The following is a 19,423-nucleotide window of genomic DNA, read 5'->3' as shown; positions in this document are numbered from 1 at the left end:
GACATTAGACCCTACTGTGTCTTTTTGCAAGGAATGTTTTCACAGTTTTTGCGCTATGAGCAAGATGCATTATCATCTTGAAAAATGATTTCATCATCCCCAAACATCCTTTCAATTGATGGGAAAAGAAAAGTGTCCAAATATCAACGTAAACTTGTGCAGTTTATTGATGATGTAATGACAAGCCAATCTCCCCAGTGCCTTTACCTGACATGCAGCGCCCCATATCATCAATGACTGTGGAAATTTACATGGTTCTCTTCAGGCAGTCATCTTCATAAATCTCATTGGCACTGCACCAAACAAAAGTTCCAGCATCATCACCTTGCCCAATGCAGATATTGAGATTCATCACTGAATATGACTTTCATCCAGTCATCCACAGTCCATGATTGCTTTTCCTTAGCCCATTGTAACCTTGTTTTTTTTCTGTTTAGGTGTTAATGATGGCTTTCGTTAGCTTTTCTGTATGTAAATCCCATTTCCTTTAGGCGGTTTCTCTTACAGTTCGGTCACAGACGTTGAGTTCCAGTTTCCTCCTATTCGTTCCTCATTGTTTTGTTGTGCATTTCGATTCTTGAGACATATTGCTTTAACTTTTCTGTCTTACAGCTTTGATGTCTTCCTTGGTCTACCAGTATGTTTTGCCTTAACAAACCTTCCCATGTTGTTTGTATTTGGTCCAGAGTTTAGACACAGCTGACTGTGAACAACCAACATCTTTTGCAACATTGCGTGATGATTTACCCTCTTTTAAGAGTTTGATAATCCTCTCCTTTGTTTCAACTGACATCTCTCATGTTGGAGCCATGATTCATGTCAGTCCACTTGGTGCAACAGCTCTCCAAGGTGTGATCACTCCTTTTTAGATGCAGACTAACGAGCAGATCTGATGTGATGCAGGTGTTAGTTTGGAGATGAAATTTTACCAGGGTGATTCCATAATTTATTCCTCAGAATTAAGTGATTCCATATTTTTTTCCCTCTGCTTGGTCTAAAAAAGTAACCGTTACTGACTGTCACAATTTTTTTTCCTGATTTCTTATAGTGTTTGTTAAAGCCAGAAAGTTGCCATTTGAAATGACTTTAGTTTTGTGTCATGTCTGTAATCTGCTTTTTTTCTACAAAATTAAACAACTGAATGAACATCCTCCGAGGCCGGTGATTCCATAATTATTGCCAGGGGTTGTAGATATTCATGCTATGTTGCATTTATGCGACAAGCCCAATTCCAATGAAGTTGGGATGTTGTGTGAAATGTAAATAAAAACAATACAGTGATTTTGCAAATCTTCAACCTATATTCAGTTGAATACACCACAAAGACAAGAGATTTAATGTTCAAACTGATAAACTTTATTGTTTTTTGCAAATATTTGCTCATTTTGAAATGGATGCCTACAACATGTTTCAAAAAAGCTGGGACGGGGCAACAAAACACTGGGAAAGTTGATGACTGCTCAAAGAACATTTGTTTGGAAAATTCCACAGGTGAACAGGTTAATTGGAAACAGGTGAGTGTCATGATTGGGTATAAAAGGAGCATCCCCAAAAGGCTCAGACATTGACAGGCAAAGATGGGGTGAGGATCAACACTTTGTGAACAACTGTGTGAAAAAAATAGTCCAACACTTTAAGAACAATGTTTCTCAACATTCAATTGCAAGGAATTTAGGGATTCCATCATCTACAGTCCATAACATAATCAGAAGATTCAGAGAATCTGGAGAACTTTCTAAACATAAGCTGCAAGGCTGAAAACCAACACTGAATGCTCGTGACCTTCCATCCCTCAGGCAGCACTGCATTAAAAACTGACATCATTGTGTAAAGGATCTTACCACGTGGGCTCAGGAACACTTCAGAAAACCATTGTCAGTTAACACAGTTCGTCGCTACATCTACAAGTGCAAGTTAAAACTTTACCATGCAAAGTGAAAACCAAACAACAACATCCAGAAACACTGCTGCCTCCTCTGGGCCTGAGCTCATTTGAAATGGACAGACACAAAGTGGAAAAGTGTGCTGTGGTCTGATGAGTCCACATTTCAAATTGTTTTTGGAAATCATGGATGTCGTGTCCTCTGGACAAAAGAGGAAAAAGACTATCCAGATTGTTACCAGTGCAAAGTTCAAAAGCCAGCATCTGTGATGGTATGGGGGTGTGTTAGTGCCCATGACATGGGCAACTTACACATCTGTGATGGCACCATCAATGCTGAAAGGTACATCCAGGTTTTGGAGCAACACATGCTGCCATCCAAGCAACGTCTTTTTCAGGGACGTCTCTGCTTATTTCAGCAAGACAATGCCAAGTCACATTCTGCACATGTTCCAACAGTGTGGCTTCGTAGTAAAAGAGTGCGGGTACTAGACTGGCCTGCCTGCAGTCCAGAACTGTCGCCCACTGAAAATGTGTGGCGCATTATGAAGCACAAAATACAACAGTGGAGACCCCGGACTGTTGAACAACTGAAGTCGTACATCAAGCAAAAATGGGAAAGAATTCCACCTACAAAGCTTCAACAATTAGTGTCCTCAGTTCCCAAATGCTTATTGAGTGTTGTTAGAAGGAAAGGTGATGTAACACAGTGGGAACATACCACTGTCCCAGCTTTTTGAAACGTGTTGCAGGCATCCATTTCAAAATGAGCAAATATTTGCACAAAAACAAAGTTATATCAGTTTGAACATTAATATCCTTGTCTTTGTTGGTGTATTCAGTTGAATAATAGGTTGAAGATGATTTGAAAACATTGTATTCTGTTTTTTATTTACATTTTACACAACATCCCAACTTCAATGGAATTGGGGTTGTAATAAACGCACCCTCAAGTCGACACACTGTCAGTTTTTTAGTTTTGTACAAAAAGTATATTTTTGTGCCTGTTGCTTTAGGAGATGTTACCGAAAGTCTCCCTGACACACCTGATCCAGCTGAGTGGGCGTGTCTCTCTGAGCAGCAGGAGTTCCGACTGCGGTTTCTGTGACATATGTCACGGAAATCTAAAATGGGGCATTTCAGGCATCAGTTTGCTGATAGCAGGGGACTTTCTATTTGTGCTGCCATAAATTGTTGCACCTTTGAGGAAGTTTAACATAAAATATCAACCACATTTAACTAAAAGGGAGATTTCTAATATTTTATACTTCCTTTAAAACTTACCTGCTTTAAATATCATATAATTGTAGTTTTTTTAGGACTCATTTAAAATGCAAATGAGACATGAGCCACAAATATATCTTATGGGCTGGGAGCCATAACTCACTTGTACTTGAGCTTAAATTTAGAAATTGTTTTTGCGTGCTCTGTTAGTTGCACAGAGCCGAGACGTGTCCTCCCTGCTCCTCCTTCAGTGTGTCAAAGGGCTGTTTTGAGGACTCTGCCATCTCTGCCAAAGTGCCAGCCGGGCGCGGCAGAGAGACGGGGAAGACTTGTTTTGCACATATTTTCTTCCACGCTAGAGATTTTTGAAGATTGACTCAAAGCACGTGTGGATGCAGAGGAGGTGAAAAAGCTGATTTCTCCTCATTTTGCTCACCAGAGGCACAGGTCCTGCGTGGTTGCTGTGCTGTGAGTGTTAAATGATTTACGGTGCAGAATGAGCAGTGATTCTGTGGTCTGAGATAACATGTTTCATTCCTGGTCACAACTTAAATCTTGCATTTAATGCAAATAAAAACATCAACAAGTAGTTTGGCACTCGTTGGAGTGCACTCCTTTGCCAAGACACTCAATTTATTAAAGGCTTCTTAAAGGATAAATTAACTTTTTTTTAAGCACAACCCAAGTTGTATGAGTGTCCAAGTGCTAGACTCAACTTTTAATAAATTTGTTTGTAATGAATTGTTTTTTGTTTTTTTTTAAAGAAAAATAATTATTTTGATGTTGTCTGTGTTTCAATCCTAAATAGGACCACCAGGGGGCAGCTTCTTGAGCATTTTCCACTCCATAGCTTAACAAAGCCTTTGTGGATTGAGGTCAAACTTGCTACACCAGGGCACCTTGCTAAGACCTCAGACTATTTTAATGTTGGGTGTGCAGCAGCCTTCTGCATGTGATATCTTCAGAAAAACACCATGAATCAAGATTAAACTTCGTACACGAGGTCACCTCACAAAAACCTCTGACATGTTTGATGTTGGGTGTTTCTAGATTGTAATTGTGACCACCAGGGGGCTAAGTCTTAAAAACCTTTCTCCACGAAATTGGTATTTCAAGGTGAAATTTGATACACAAGTTCAACTCACCGAGGCCTCGGACGAGGTGGATGTTGGGCGGTCTTACAAGTCTTACAAAGACTTGATAGGCAGTGTTTTTGTGATTTGATTTTTGATTTGATTGATTTATTTCAATCAGCAAACTCATGCAATAACAGAAAATAAATGAATGAATAGATAAAATCAAACAAAAAAGAAAACACATAATGAATATACTGAAAAAACAAAACATGTAGCTGAGTGAAAAAGGTCAAGGCTGAAGCTGTTGTCTAGCTTTTAAATGCCCTAACCTTTTTATACCGTGTCAATATCAAAAATAAAACATTTCTGTCAGACTACGAACAGTAATACGAAAACAGTCACAATTAATCACCGGTCCTGGAACACGTCCACAAATCCATCCCACAGATTGATATGCCACCTGGAATGGAATTGGAATGTCACTTCACTAAAACCTTGGACATGTCCAACGTTTGACAAATGTCCAAGATTTCATGGATCTTGATAAAACATGCTACTGTAGATTATAGGTTGCTTAAACCTGGTCTCAGGTTCGAGCCTGGGCTCATCAAAGCAGGTTATTGTCAAGAATACCAGGTGACCTACTGGCCTACCTCAGCGCTGGCCTACGGGTAAACCAGGCCTACATTGTTTTGGTTGTCTTGGCTTATTTGAGGGTCCTTTAACCCTAACAAAGGAGACCTGGGTCACTGATGGTCCCAGTCAGGTAGCCCCAGGTCACTCACAGGAAGGTCACCTACTTACCGTTGTTAGCCATTGTTTCTACTATTCAAGTAATGTGAAGATGTCAGATTTGGAAACGATAATCTGGATTAATAGATTAAAAAGTGTGCATGGATTAACAGATGATAATGAAAGTAAATATTCTCACTCCAGCAGGCGTCGCTCCGGCAGCCCTGCGTTTATCGATGGACTCCACACATTTGCTGCGTGTTTGCGCTGCACTTTTGTAAGTCCATTTTGTACTTGCACAGAGAAGCGCAAGGATTGTGTGTCTGTCGGGGTCATTGTGCGTTGCCGAGTGTGGCCTCTCAGTCTGCTCAGGAATGCAGGGAGGGAATCTGGATTCTGCTACATGGCAGGAAGCGAAGGAATCACAATGTGGCAATAATGTCCAATATTTGACGAGTAGAAAATGTGAGCGCGGCGTTGTGTAAACACACAGGAGTCACAAAGCGTTTCCCATAGCCTGGAGGCAGTGTTCCTGCTCCGTGTGCCACTCCCAAGAGCCTGGAAGGAGGCCACGGGAGGCGGGGCTTGCTGGCGGCCTGGTCTCAAGCCACACAGGTGAACTCCTGTTGGGGAGGAATGCAGTGGGGGGGCTTGACGCACAGAGGTGTGGAGCTTCTGACTGTTAACAGGGTGGGGAAGAGAAGACAGAGTTAACGCCACTCACCTGGACAGGGAGGGGAGCGTCCACACGCCGAAGGAGGGATCAAGTCCCAGCACACAAAGTCACATTCGCACAGTCGTCTGTCCGACTTCAAAAGGCTTCAGACGGACGCCTCGGTGAGATACAGCACAAATAAGTCAATGTTTGACCAGAGCTGACAGAGCAGAAAGGAAGAAAATCTACAAGTGCGTCTCTTTCTTGGGAAGTTGCGAGGATTTGAAGACTTTTGCTTTTTTTTTCACCCCTCCAACACAAGTGGATACGAGCTTTTCCACAAGGTGCAGGGTTGAGAGAAACAGAAGGGATTTAGTCATTTCCTCGTTGAATTGTTGGATTTTTGGACTGGGCCTGGGCGAGAGCACAGTGAGAGGTGTGTTTGATCCGTAATCTCTTTGGATCCTCGGCTAAATGTCTTAACTGTTCTGTTCTTTGTGCAGCGAACCCTCTTTAAACGGGCTCAGTTCTCAGCCTCGCCAGTCGCATGCGTTTGGTGCCGCCTGCAGAAGTTGCAGGACGTGGTGTTGGTTCACATGTAGGTGAATTCTGAGCAAGATGAATTACTGTAAAAAAAAATAAAAAGAAGTGCATGTTATGTAACTTTAGATCTGACCATGTGGTTTGGAATCACAGACAGAAGACAGACCGGAGGACAGACAGATCTGTCTTTAGTGTCAGTGTTATGGAAGTTATTCCTGCCGAGTGATGCAGGTGAAACCACACATGGTTTGTTTGTTTGTTTTTTTAAGCATAAATTTTAAAATGCTTTGAAGCACACAGAAGATTTATCAGTTTGAGTTTTTAAAGTGGAATGTGCTGAAGTCTGATCTGGGTGTGTCAAACCCACCTCAGTGAGTTGACCTCCAGACACCGACTGAAGACTCCCTCACCTTTTACTGATGATGATGGGGCGGGGTCATAGCCACACCCAGTGTGGTTAGGGGGCGGCCTTTAGTGAACAAAAGTAGCATAAATGACTGAGTTTTGTGATTTTTCATTTTTAAACTCTTCTATTTTGTGGTTGAGGTCATTAACGGCTGCATGTCTGGTTTGAGAAACACGGACATGAGCAGAGCCGCATTAAGACAGCAGAGGGGTCAGGGTTCTTGTGTACGCTGAGCTCACCAATGTCCCCCCCCCCCCAATCATGTATAGAGATTATTTATTAATTTAATAATGAAAATATTTAATGTTACTGTAGCTCATTTTTGTGTTAAAATCTGTCAGACCTCCATCTATCAAGTCATTAATTAATTAATTTATTTATTTATTAGCTTTACCATGATTAATTTGTAAATGGTTATCACAAAAAAATACACAATGTGATGCATATTGTGATTCGATATTATGATACGTCTAGTGGTTAAGGTGTTGGGCTTGAGTCCAGAAGATCATGGGTTCAAATCCCCGCCTGACTGGAAAATCACTAAGGGCCCTTGGGCAAGGCCTTTAATCCCCTATTGCTCCCGGTGTGTAGTGTAGTGAGCGCCTTGTATGGCAGCACCCTGACATCGGGGTGAATGTGAGGCATAATTGTAAAGCGCTTTGAGCGTCTGATGCAGATGGAAAAGCGCAATATAAATGCAGTCCATTTACCATTTATGTGTCGAATCACAATCTGCTTCAATACATAAACATAACTATATGTGATGATGTAATGATGTTGCTTTTCACACTAATTATGTAGGAAGTAGTCTGTGGTGAATGTTTATCTTTAAAGAAACAAATTATTCTTTTCTAATTCTTGATGTAATCTATTTCCTATTTGTACATTTTATGAATCATTTTTGATTCGTCTGCAAGAGCTCATTATTTTTCCACGCATTTGTTGATTTTTCATTTTATCACAAGACTGATTTCAAAAGTGATACAGCTCAGGCCCAAGATTCCATTATTGCAATATGCAGTGTATTGTTCCACGTCTAAGAGTCACATGATCGGACAGTTGTGGCAGATGCTGGGTTGGATTTTGGTCAATAGTTATTCACATTATTCAATAAAATTAGTCATCCAACTGGATCCAGATTAGTTTAATTCTGGTAATAGTTTTAAAAAAATACGGAGACATGCCTGAATTATTACTTATTTGGGGGATTTTTAGAATTGCAATTTCTAGATTGTACGAAGGGCTAAATTATTCGGGTGTCCCAAAAAAATATGCAAGTTTTTATCAGCAAAGAAAATGGTCAAAGCATATGTCTAGGAAATAAATTTATGGCGGGATAGAAAGCTGAAAGGTTGAAGTTTCTCATATCAATGTCAATATTGGCCCTGTATTTTGTCAGTCTCTTAGACAACATGTTCAATGTAGGCCCCGCGTTGGCCTATTATGGCCTGTATACGCTTTGGAGAAAGTGTCCTGAGGAATGTTTCGGATTTCTCGGCAGATGTCTTCCTTCAATGCATCAATGCTTGGCATCAGTATAAACTTCAGGGTCTCTGCAAGTAAAAAAGAAACATAAGTGATTAAGTTTGTAGCATTTAAGTTTCAAACCGAGTGTTTTAAATGTATATTTTTTTGGGACACCCTATATACTGAAAAATCACGTTTGTTATTAATAATAATAATTATAATGACAATAACAGTATCAGACTTTCCCAGGAATCAAAGCACGACAGGAAATAAAGTCTAACAACAAAAGAATAAATGGCAATAATAAAAAGTAGACTAACGGCGCAAAAAAATCCCAAATTATAGAGCTGATTAATATAGAAAGAAGGTGAAACTTATACTCCAGTGTGACTTGTATATGGATTCATCCTTTTCAAGAGATATATTTTAACAGGTGCGATTTATACTTTGAAAAATACGGTATTTTTATTTTGTAAAGGGGCTGTTTTAGTGTTGACTGGGGACATTTCATGGACTAAATGATTAATATGTCGCCTGTAAAAGTTGACAAATCAGTCGATGATGAAAACAGTTATTTATTGCAGCTCTAGTCCCCCCCCAGTGATCTGTATTTGGCCCGGCATTCTTTCACACCTACGCACACTTGTAGCAGCTCATAGTTGGCAGTAAGGTGTTAAGGTGCCGTTCCCATGTGTTTTGGGGCTGTGATTTCTAAGTTGGTCAGGTCCCATTCCGTCTTAGACCTGAAAATCATCAAACCACAGTTTGACCCCCCCCCCAGTTGATCATGGCACACATTCGGCTCTCTACCCACTGAGACAATTACAGAAACATTTCATGCCACATTGTGCCCTTTGTCCACTCGCCTCTTCCTGTATTTAGTCCAGATAATTTTTTACGTCTTATCTGTCAGATTGTTCTCTGTCCAACATTCCAAATTAAAGACTCTGCAAAAAAAAAGAAACACAAAAAGATTCCAGTTTCCCTTCGGGCAGGGCTCAGTTCTGTTCTTGTGCTGTGTTTAATTTTGCTTTGACCAGCTGTCTGTAGCAGTTTGTCTTTTTGTATTTGTGAAGTTTCACAGCTTCTTCCCCCATTTTATAACAAAGTCTGTTAATCCAGCCAGTGGTGGTTCCAGCCTGTTTCATAGGGGGGGCAACATCAACCATCCAACAGCATATTTGTATTATTTGGATCGTTGTTTCTTGAGTCAGTGAGACTCAGAAGTCTCCATGTGGCCTTACAGAGACGAGGAGGAGGAGGAGGAGCTTCACAGCGCCATTAATCTTGTGTGTTGATTTGCAGAGGATGCAGATGTACAACCTCTGGCAAAAATTATGGAATCACCGGCCTCTGAGGATGTTCATTCAGTTCTTTAATTTTGTAGAAAAAAGCAGATCACAGACATGACACAAAACTAAAGTCATTTCAAATGGCAACTTTCTGGCTTTAAGAAACACTATAAGAAATCAAGAAAAAAGATTGTGACAGTCAGTAACTGTTACTTTTTTAGACCAAGCAGAGGGAAAAAAATATGGAATCACTTAATTCTGAGGAATAAATTATGGAATCACCCTGTAAATTTTCATCCCCAAAACTAACACCTGCATCAAATCAGATCTGCTCATTAGTCTGCATCTAAAAAGGAGTGATCACACCTTGGAGAGCTGTTGCACCAAGTGGACTGACATGAATCATGGCTCCAACACGAGAGATGTCAGTTGAAACAAAGGAGAGGATTATCAAACTCTTAAAAGAGGGTAAATCATCACGCAATGTTGCAAAAGATGTTGGTTGTTCACAGTCAGCTGTGTCTAAACTCTGGACCAAATACAAACAACATGGGAAGGTTGTTAAAGGCAAACATACTGGTAGACCAAGGAAGACATCAAAGCGTCAAGACAGAAAAGTTAAAGCAATATGTCTCAAAAATCGAAAATGCACAACAAAACAAATGAGGAACGAATGGGAGGAAACTGGAGTCAACGTCTGTGACTGAACTGTAAGAAACCGCCTAAAGGAAATGGGATTTACGTACAGAAAAGCTAAACGAAAGCCATCATTAACACCTAAACAGAAAAAAACAAGGTTACAATGGGCTAAGGAAAAGCAATCGTGGACTGTGGATGACTGGATGAAAGTCATATTCAGTGATGAATCTTGAATCTGCATTGGGCAAGGTGATGATGCTGGAACTTTTGTTTGGTGCTGTTCCAATGAGATTTATAAAGATGACTGCCTGAAGACAACATGTAAATTTCCACAGTCATTGATGATATGGGGCTGCGTGTCAGGTAAAGGCACTGGGGAGATGGCTGTCATTACATCATCAATAAATGCACAAGTTTACGTTGATATTTTGGACACTTTTCTTATCCCATCAATTGAAAGGATGTTTGGGGATGATGAAATCATTTTTCAAGATGATAATGCATCTTGCCATAGAGCAAAAACTGTGAAAACATTCCTTGCAAAAAGACACATAGTGTTGTGTGGGCCGCCAGAAGAGGAGGTACTGCTGGCCCACCATCAGAGGGCGCCCTGCCTGAAGTGCGGGCTTCAGGCACGAGAGGGCGCTGCCGCCATGGACACAGCCGGGGGTGACAGCTGTCACTCATTACCTCTTGACAGCTGTCATCCATCTACTCAACGTCCTCTCACTCCATAAAGACCAGACGTCATCTCCACCTCATTGCCGAGATATCGTACTTCATTGGAGGTAATATCCTCAGCCATTTGTGATTGCAATATTTGTATATTGTGAGTGTTTGCAGGAGTACTGGTACCTCCGTCGGTGAAAGCTGAGAGAGCGTTGAAGGCACTCTTTTCCCCTGAGGAATCTTCAGTACTCTGCAGTTATTGAGTGAGAGGTGGAGGTGGCATTCCCACCGCTGTTGTTACTGGGTGTACACACACCCACACTTGACTGTCTTTGTTCTCGCCAGCAGTACCAGATCCGACATTCGGGGACGGTGATCACCTGGGAATTTGGGACTTGGCGGCTCCAGTATTCACCAGGTTCTGTGGCGGCGGAAATCGTGTGGTTCCGGCTCTTCTCAGGACAGACGTCTTCTATCCTCGAGCCTGCCCACACGTCACCTTTGTGGATTGACTGTAATTATATTCTGAGATTGTCTGTATGTTCGTTGTGCACATTTCACAACATTAAATTGTTACCTTTTGGCTCATCTGTTGGCCGTTCATTTGCGCCCCCTGTTGTGGGTCCGTGTCACTACACTTTCACAACACATAGGGTCAATGTCATGGCCTGCAAATAGTCCGGATCTTAATCCAATTGAAAATCTTTGGTGGAAGTTGAAGAAAATGGTCCATGACAAGGCTCCAACCTGCAAAGCTGATCTGGCAACAGCAATCAGAGAAAGTTGGAGCCAGATTGATGAAGAGTACTGTTTGTCACTCATTAAGTCCATGCCTCAGAGACTGCAAGCTGTTATAAAAGCCAGAGGTGGTACAAGAAAATACTAGTGATGTGTTGGAGCGTTCTTTTGTTTTTCATGATTCCATCATTTATTCCTCAGAATTGAGTGATTCCATATTTTTTCCCTCTGCTTGGTCTAAAAAAGTAACTGTTACTGACTGCCACAATTATTTTTCCTGATTTCTTATAGTGTTTCTTAAAGCCAGAAAGTTGCCATTTGAAATGACTTTAGTTTTGTGTCATGTCTGTGATCTGCTTTTTTTCTACAAAATTAAACAACTGAATGAACATCCTCCGAGGCCGGTGATTCCATCATTTTTGCCAGGGGTTGTATCAGTAGACTGCAGGTTTTGTGTTTCTTCAAGGTTATGCACATGAGAAAACAACAACAACAACAATGGGAAAAGAGGTTGGAACACATTTGGGCATCGTCTTTTATGACTTAATGTTTTTTCCGGTGTACGTAAGTTGCACCTTTTTTCTATATTTTTGGCTCTTTAATTTATTTTTGTTTTTTGTGCATTGTTGCAGTTTATGTTTTATTATTGGCATTTATTCTTTTATTATTAGACTTTATTTGTAAATGCTTTGTGGGGTTAGTTTGTATTAGAGTATTTACAGCATAAAAAAACTAATCTTTTTGCAATAATAACCCAGTCTGCATGAATCATATTGATCATTGATGCTGCATGGTTTGAAGTTGGACCGATATTAAAATACAGGAGCAGCTGTAAATACAAGGTGAGAATGAAAATGGGCAGATGATGTTTGTTACAGAACCAAGGGTGGATCCAGAAATTTGTGTGTGTGGGGGGGGTCCTGAATCATCACAACTGGGCAGTCTGTTCATTCATGGAATAACAGCTTATTATTGTCACTGATATTCAAAATTAAACAGAAGGTTGTTGATGGTGATCACAGTAGCCTGTAACTTCTTCTGGGTTGTCTGGGTGTCTTGGTGGCTTTCCTCACTATTCTCCTTCTTGCACAGTCACTCAATTTTTCAGAACTGTCTACTCCACACAGATTTACCACAGAGTGTCATACTGTTTGTATTTCTTCATAACTGATGTAAATAAAGTCCAAGACATATTCAGTGACTTGGAAATGTTCATGTATCCATCCCCTGACTTGTCTGAAGAAAACTGGCAGTAAAACTGATTATTTACAGGTATTATACCAAAGGGGCTGATTACTTATGCAACCCATCATCTTGGCTTTTATATTTTTAATTAATTTATATCAAGTTGTAGAGATTTACTTTTAGTTTGAGTCTAAGGACGATAATTTTAGAAATTTTATAGTGATTAGCCTGATTTACTTTTTGTTTTTAAAATGCCATAAACAAAATATGTGAAATACCGAGGGGCTGAATACTTTTGCAAGCAACTGTAGATCACAGAACTTTGTCCTACTTCTATGGACAGATGATACCATGTAAAAATGATTTTGTATTGTTGAACACGGTGAGATATATTCAGATTTTTTTCCAGTGGGAGATAATGACAAAGAAACTGTGGCAAATATTAAGTTATCGAACTTTAAAAAAAATCTTTCTCTAGTTTTATTTTGTTTTGGTTTTTTTTGTCTTTTTTTTTACTTTTTCCCTTATTTTTTTTATATATATTTTTTCTTTGCATCTTTTTTTTGGGGGGGGGGGGGGGGGGGCTCCATCCCTGGACAGAATTGCATGTATTTCCTGCCCTGTGTTGCTGTATCACGTTTATGTGACTTCATGCGCTGCATCCAAAAGATGCAGACAGATGTTAATATGGACATCGTGCTTTGAGGACATGTGGAAGCCTGTTGGTGGACTCACATGTCTACGATCTGTTGCAGGGAGGCGATGGAGCAACGGGCATTACATCTCTCAGTGGGGCTTGTGCTTCTAACCGTCCTGTTGACCTGCTGTCACGCTCAAGGTAAAGAAGCATCACAGCTGCCTTTTGCCTTCTGCTCCTTTATTGGTTATTTGTTCTTTTATGGATCAGTCGTTTTATATCTCTTATTTTTATGAGGAGTTTCAGTTAACTAGGTGTGTCATAGATCAGAAGCAAAATAATTTAATGAAGCAAAGTGTCTATAACTCACACAGCTTTCACAGGCTGAAGTAACTGGTAAGTATTGGTCCTGGGTTTATGTTGTCCCAGTAGGGTTTGTTCAAAAAGTCCTAAAAAGCAAACTCCTGGTTCATGCAGCCAAAGATATACAGTGCAGCATGAACACTCACCCCTACCACTAATTTTAGGTTAAATGTCCCTCAGCAAGCTGCATTTCGACCAGACGCTTTTGGTCACCATCAACAACCTTCTGGCATAATCCCAGCTGATATCTGACCACTCTTCTTGGCAGAATTGGTAGAGTTCATTTAAATTGGGTGGCTTCCTCTCACAGACCGAGCTTTGACGCGTAGTCCACAGGTCAGGGCTTGTCGGTACCCTGCTCCTCCAAACATACCTTTTGTCATTGTGGCCAAATAGCTCAATCTTGGTCTCGTCTCACAATTAGACTTTGTCCATGTGGGCAGCTGGAAGTTTCAGTCTAGTTTGAAGGTGCTGATTTTGGAGCAGTGGCTTCGATCTTGGTCGGCACCCTCTCAGTCCACGGGAATGTAAAACTCACTTCACTGTGGACAGTGACACTGGTTTTCCAGCAGTTTCCAGTTCATGGCAGGCCTGAGCCTTGGTGTTTTCTGGATGGTTCCTGAACCATTTTCCTCTCATCTGAGGGTGACAGTTTGGGTCTTTTTCCAGACTTGCCACAGTGGTGACACATCTGACTAACTTACGTACAATTGTTTGAACTGGTGATCTTTGAATCTGCAGTTGTATAAAAATGGCTCTAAGAGATGGTCCCATCTTGTGTAAATCTACAGTTCTCCTTGTTAGATCTTCACTCAGCTCCTTGGACGTTCCCATTGTTCTGAGTATTGGTCAGTCCAGTGAGTGCTGTCAAACACGTCCTTTTATGCTGGCAAAGTCCATCATGATGATTAATGAGGAGATAATAAAACTTGTCACTTTTAAAAGACACTGTAGAACCTTGGCTAAAGCCCTTCCACTTCACAGCTGTAGTTGCCCTGAAGCTGCAGCTACAGCCTTCTTACCCCCCTGCCGTTTTAAGCATTTTTCTTTATTTGCCTATCACATGCCTGGGAAGTCCTCACCATCTCATTCAGGTCCTTCAGACTTTTTTTTTCAGTAAAATAGTTCTGGGAAGCATTAGCATGGCTAAAACCCTTCTAGGGGGCTTTTGGCGCCGTTGCTTCACTCATATTATTATTATTAAACAGCTAGGGTGCCTAAAACATTTGCACATCACCACGTGTGGAAAAATATTTTTGATTTTGCTATTGCTTAGTAATTAATTTAATCATCCAGATTAAAGAATAAAATTGATGAGTAAGAATAAAATAAATAACAGTCAATAAAATAATTGTGGATTACAGTGGATAAAATACAAATATTTCCAGATGGCCTCACTTTGTGCAGTGGGTCAGATATCTGTGAGCGGCAAACACTGTAAAACCAAATAACTCGAATGTGCTCAAAAGCTGGTTGTTGTAACGGATTACTACCTAAGAACATTTCAATAGGGGTAATAACTTTCTGAAGTAAAATCCAAGTGAAATATGTGTTTTGCAATTCTGTTTCCACAGAGAACTATTGCTTGGCTTCCTCACAAGGTACCTGTTCGGACTGCATCCAAACCGGCAAAGGTTGTGCTTACTGCGCTGACGAGGTGAGAGCAGGAATGTCACAGAGCGGAATTCAGGGAGTTAAATCCGGCATCAGTCTTTTGAGCTGCAGCTCTGACCAGGCCATATACTGAAAAAAAGAAAAAAAACATCATACAAACCAGGGGCGTAGGTTTGCATATGGACCATAGGGACAAGTCACAACCAATATTTTGGGATGGCAAAATAGTCCCTACCAATATTTAGCATTTTTTTATATAACAAAATCATTCACTATTTTTTTGCGAACTCGATACTATAATTTTAGTCGTCACGTTTTGTGTTTTCGACGTGCCAGAATGACAGGGTTACCCATGTTGCAATTTCATTGGCTCACGTTCTTCTCACATGGACGTAAACAAAGCGCATCTCATGGCAGGCAGTGCTTTATTTGTAAAGTGGGAGGTCCCGGAGCGCAGAGGATGGGTGGCTCCGGTGCAGAAAAACAAGAAGGGCGGGGGGGCTTGCGAACAATGCTGTGCGCCACACTTAAAACAAACTGCACACCCACACAAACATGCACACACACCTTCACAAATGACACTAACACCCTGCCTTTTCCTCAAAAATTACTACATTGCTTGTTGTTTGCTGTCTGTCTCTGTACTTTTCTGTCACTTTTGCGCTCTTTTTCATACTTTTCCCTCGTTTCAAAAGTCACCGAACCGAATGCACTTTACCATAATATATGCAACATATAGCATACTGTTGGAACGCACGGGTTCTTGGCTTGCTGTCAGTGTTGAAATTTTTCAGATTGAGGGCTTACATGAAAACTTACGGTAATGAGAATCAGCGGCGCACTAGTGTGAAACTTCCGTGTTTTGCCTCTGCGTTATGACATCACAGGCTTATGTTTACCGTAATACACCATATATATCATTGGAAATCCTTTTTTTTTTTTTTTTTTGGCAAATTAGGTTGACAGATACCTACAACTGCATTATTGATGAAGAGAATAGATTATACATCTTGGTTGCAAAAACTTTTTTTTTTGTTAGCTCCACAAGTATTTTTTTTGTTGTTGTCTTGTTCTCTCAGGTGTAGGCCTATAGAATAGATTTGTGATTTTGGGTGCAATTTTGTTATTTAAGCTATTTGTTTGTTTGCCTACACACTTACTATTGTAAATAAAGTGTTAAATTATTCAGCATTATGTCATCATATGTTATGTACTATGCTGTACTTGTGCGTCTAATGGTATGCGTGGGTTAGGGGGTGGTGGTGGTGGGTAGGGGGGCCGGGGGTGGTATTGTCCCTACCGAACCTGAGACCAAACCTACGCCCTTGATACAAACCGTGTTTCTTGCAAATTCAGCGACTCTTAATTCAGCTGCCTTCAAAACATGCTTTGAACTTCTCAATGTCTTCCGCACACATTCGCGTTCCCGCAGGGCGCTGCACATCGTCAGGAGTGGACCACCGCTGTCCTGGACGTGTGGTGGGTCTGTGTGATGAGGTCACGCCGGGACTAAAGGCGGCAATGTGGCCGCTGCAGTTACAGTTACTGTATTTCAACACAATATGGAAAGGTCATCACCAAAAAGGAGAACTGGCTTTCAGCTGTTTAAAATAAAGGCCAAATTAAATTAAATTAAAGTGCAATTTTTTTATGAATACCACAATGACATCAAAGAGTATTTATTATTTATATATTTATTCATAGAGAAGTCAGTAGGACTGGCAGTTAGTTAATTAGACAAGAATGTTATCAGTATAGATCCATGAAAACAACAAACACTCCACCCATCATTAACGGTACGGTGGCCGAAAAAGGACACAACACTCGCCAACAGTCCAACAACACGTAACTGCATAACAAAAAAAATATATTTTTTTTACTTCCACTTATAATGCTCTGTGTACTTCTTACCCTGTGTGCTGTTAAACAATGCTGCTGGAACCTCAATTTCATATCGTGCACCCACCCTGTGGAACAGTCTTCCTGTGGGCACACCTGACTGAATAAATTAACTGTGGGCGGAGTAAAAAGCAGTTGTCCTTGCGTAATGGATTTGGGAACATCTGTGTTACAACATTGATGAAGAGAAGCAAACCCAAAAAGCTAATCAAATAACGGGAGCAAAAACAAGAAATGCTCTGGTATCCGATGTTGTGTGGGCCGCTGAAGAGGAGGTACTGCTGGCCCACCACCACTAGAGGGCGCCCTGCCTGGAGTGCAGGCTCCAGGCACCAGAGGGCGCTGCCGCCTTACAGGAGCAGCCAGGACGACAGCTGTCATCCATCACTGGAGACAGCTGATCCCAATCAATACGGAGGTATATCAGCAGGACGGCATCTCCACCTCATTTGCCGAGATATCGCCATACCAAAGAGGTAACGACTCTCAGCCGTTCGTGTGCTTATACATAAGTATTGTTCTGTACGTGTTTTTGCAGGAGTACCTGTTTAATCTCTAGACAGCAGGAGCTGGTGACTGGGAGCTAGGACTGCACTCCTTTTCCCCCTGAGAGATAACTGCTTACTCTGCACATTCTTGATTGTTGTTGACGAGAGGTGGAGGTGGACTCTCCACCCTCCGTGTTGCTGGGTGCAGCCGCATCCACACCTGACTGTTTCTGTTTCCTGCCAGCAGTACCGGATCCGGCGAGCGGAGGCAGTGGCCACCTGGGAATTCGGGACTTGGTGGCTCCAGTATCCCCGGGGTCCGGTGGCGGAGGAAATCGGGTTGGTTCCGGTTCGACTTGGACAGACGTCTCCTATCGTCGAGCCTGCCCACACGACACCTTTGAATTAGACTCAATCTCCCTATTGTTATCAGTTGTATTTGTTGTGCCTTTTTCACAACAGTAAAACAGTGTTATTTGATTCCTCCATTGTCCGTTCATTTTCGCCCCCTGTTGTGGGTCCGTGTTCCTACACTTTCACAACAGGATATCTCGGCCAATGTCATGGATCCCGAGGGGCGTCAACCGGCTGTTGAACGGCCAATGGAAGAACAGGACGCGCAGGCGTCCGCAGGAGGGGTAATCGGTGAGTTGCAGCGGATCCTCACCGCTTTCACGACTCGGTTAGATTTAATGACCGAGCAGAATGTCCTCCTGAACCGCAGGGTGGAGGCTCTCGCCGCGCAGGTGGAAGCGCGCCCTCTGGGCGCCGCTGCGGCTCTCCCTCCCGTAGACCCTGTGCGTAGCATTGACGTTCCACTGGTTGTTCAACGACCTCTCCCACCTTCCCCGGAAGCATACATAAGCCCCCCAGAGCCGTACGGAGGCTGTGTGGAGATGTGCGCAGATTTTCTTATGCAGTGTTCGCTCGTCTTCGCACAGCGTCCAGTCATGTACGCGACCGATGCTAGTAAAGTAGCTTATGTAATAAACCTGCTTCGCGGTGAGGCACGCGTTTGGGCTACAGCGCTCTGGGAGCAGAATTCACGGCTCCTTCTGACATACGATGGGTTTGTAAGGGAGCTCAGAACCGTGTTCGATCACCCTAATAGAGGCGAAACCGCTTCAACCGTGCTACTGTCAATGAGACAGGGGCGCCGGAGCGCAGCTGCCTATGCAGTCGACTTCCGCATTGCGGCTGCGAGATCCGGCTGGAATAGCGCTGCCCTCCGCGCCGCCTTTGTAAACGGACTGTCTTTGGTTCTTAAGGAGCACCTGGTGGGTAAGGACGAACCGCGGGATTTAGATGGGCTCATCGATCTTGTCATACGGTTAGACAACCGGTTAGAAGAACGTCGGCGGGAACGAGACGAAGGGCGTGGCCGGGCACGCGCCGTCCCTCTCCCTTCCGGTTCCGACCGCGCTCCGCCTTCCCCACGCTCCACGGCCCCTGCGCTCCGTGGGGCCACAGCTCCCCCTACTGACGAAGCTATGGACACGAGTAGGGCAACATTTAGGGCACCAGATGCACAGAGGAGACGGGCCCATGGAGCTTGTTTTGTTTGTGGTGCAATAGAGCACCATGTGAGAGACTGCCCCGAGCGGTTAAACTCCAACGCCCGCCCCTAGAAACTGGGCTAGGGGTGGGCCGAGACATCCACGTGGGACACACCCACATTGCCACACGACTCCCAGTTACGATCCTTTACGAGGACTCAACCCTGAAGGCCCCAGCACTGGTGGACACGGGCTCTGAGGGGAATCTGTTGGACAGCAGATGGGCCAGGGAGATAGGGCTCCCTCTGGTGGCGCTTACCTCGCCTGTACAGGTTCGGGCACTAGATGGCTCCCTACTCCCTCCGATCACGCATAAGACACCACCTGTAACGCTGGTGGTGTCAGGAAACCACCGGGA

The 19,423-nt window shown here is 42.5% G+C and overlaps 1 protein-coding gene across 8 annotated transcripts in view; it reads left to right on the top strand.

Moving 5' to 3' along the window:
* The first annotated feature begins 5,623 nt into the window (after positions 1–5,623).
* itgb4 (integrin, beta 4) overlaps positions 5,624–19,423 on the top strand; it is a 55,127-nt gene continuing 41,327 nt past the window's right edge. For 3 of the 8 annotated variants that reach the window (XM_034193344.1, XM_034193347.1, XM_034193345.1), the window contains exons 1-3: positions 5,633–6,005; positions 13,264–13,346; positions 15,083–15,165. In XM_034193344.1, coding sequence (XP_034049235.1) covers positions 13,271–13,346; positions 15,083–15,165 — 159 coding nt within the window. In that variant the 5' untranslated portion in view covers positions 5,633–6,005; positions 13,264–13,270. Of the gene's footprint in view, positions 6,037–13,260; positions 13,347–15,082; positions 15,166–19,423 lie in introns of all 8 variants that reach the window. The other 5 variants (XM_034193340.1, XM_034193346.1, XM_034193343.1 and 2 more) reach the window with 3 other exon arrangements.

Source organism: Thalassophryne amazonica, chromosome 18 (genome assembly GCF_902500255.1).
Source record: "Thalassophryne amazonica chromosome 18, fThaAma1.1, whole genome shotgun sequence".
Classification (NCBI taxonomy): Eukaryota; Metazoa; Chordata; class Actinopteri; order Batrachoidiformes; family Batrachoididae; genus Thalassophryne; species Thalassophryne amazonica.
The sequence above is the reverse complement of the archived record's forward strand: the minus strand, read 5'-3'. Positions and strand labels throughout refer to the sequence as shown.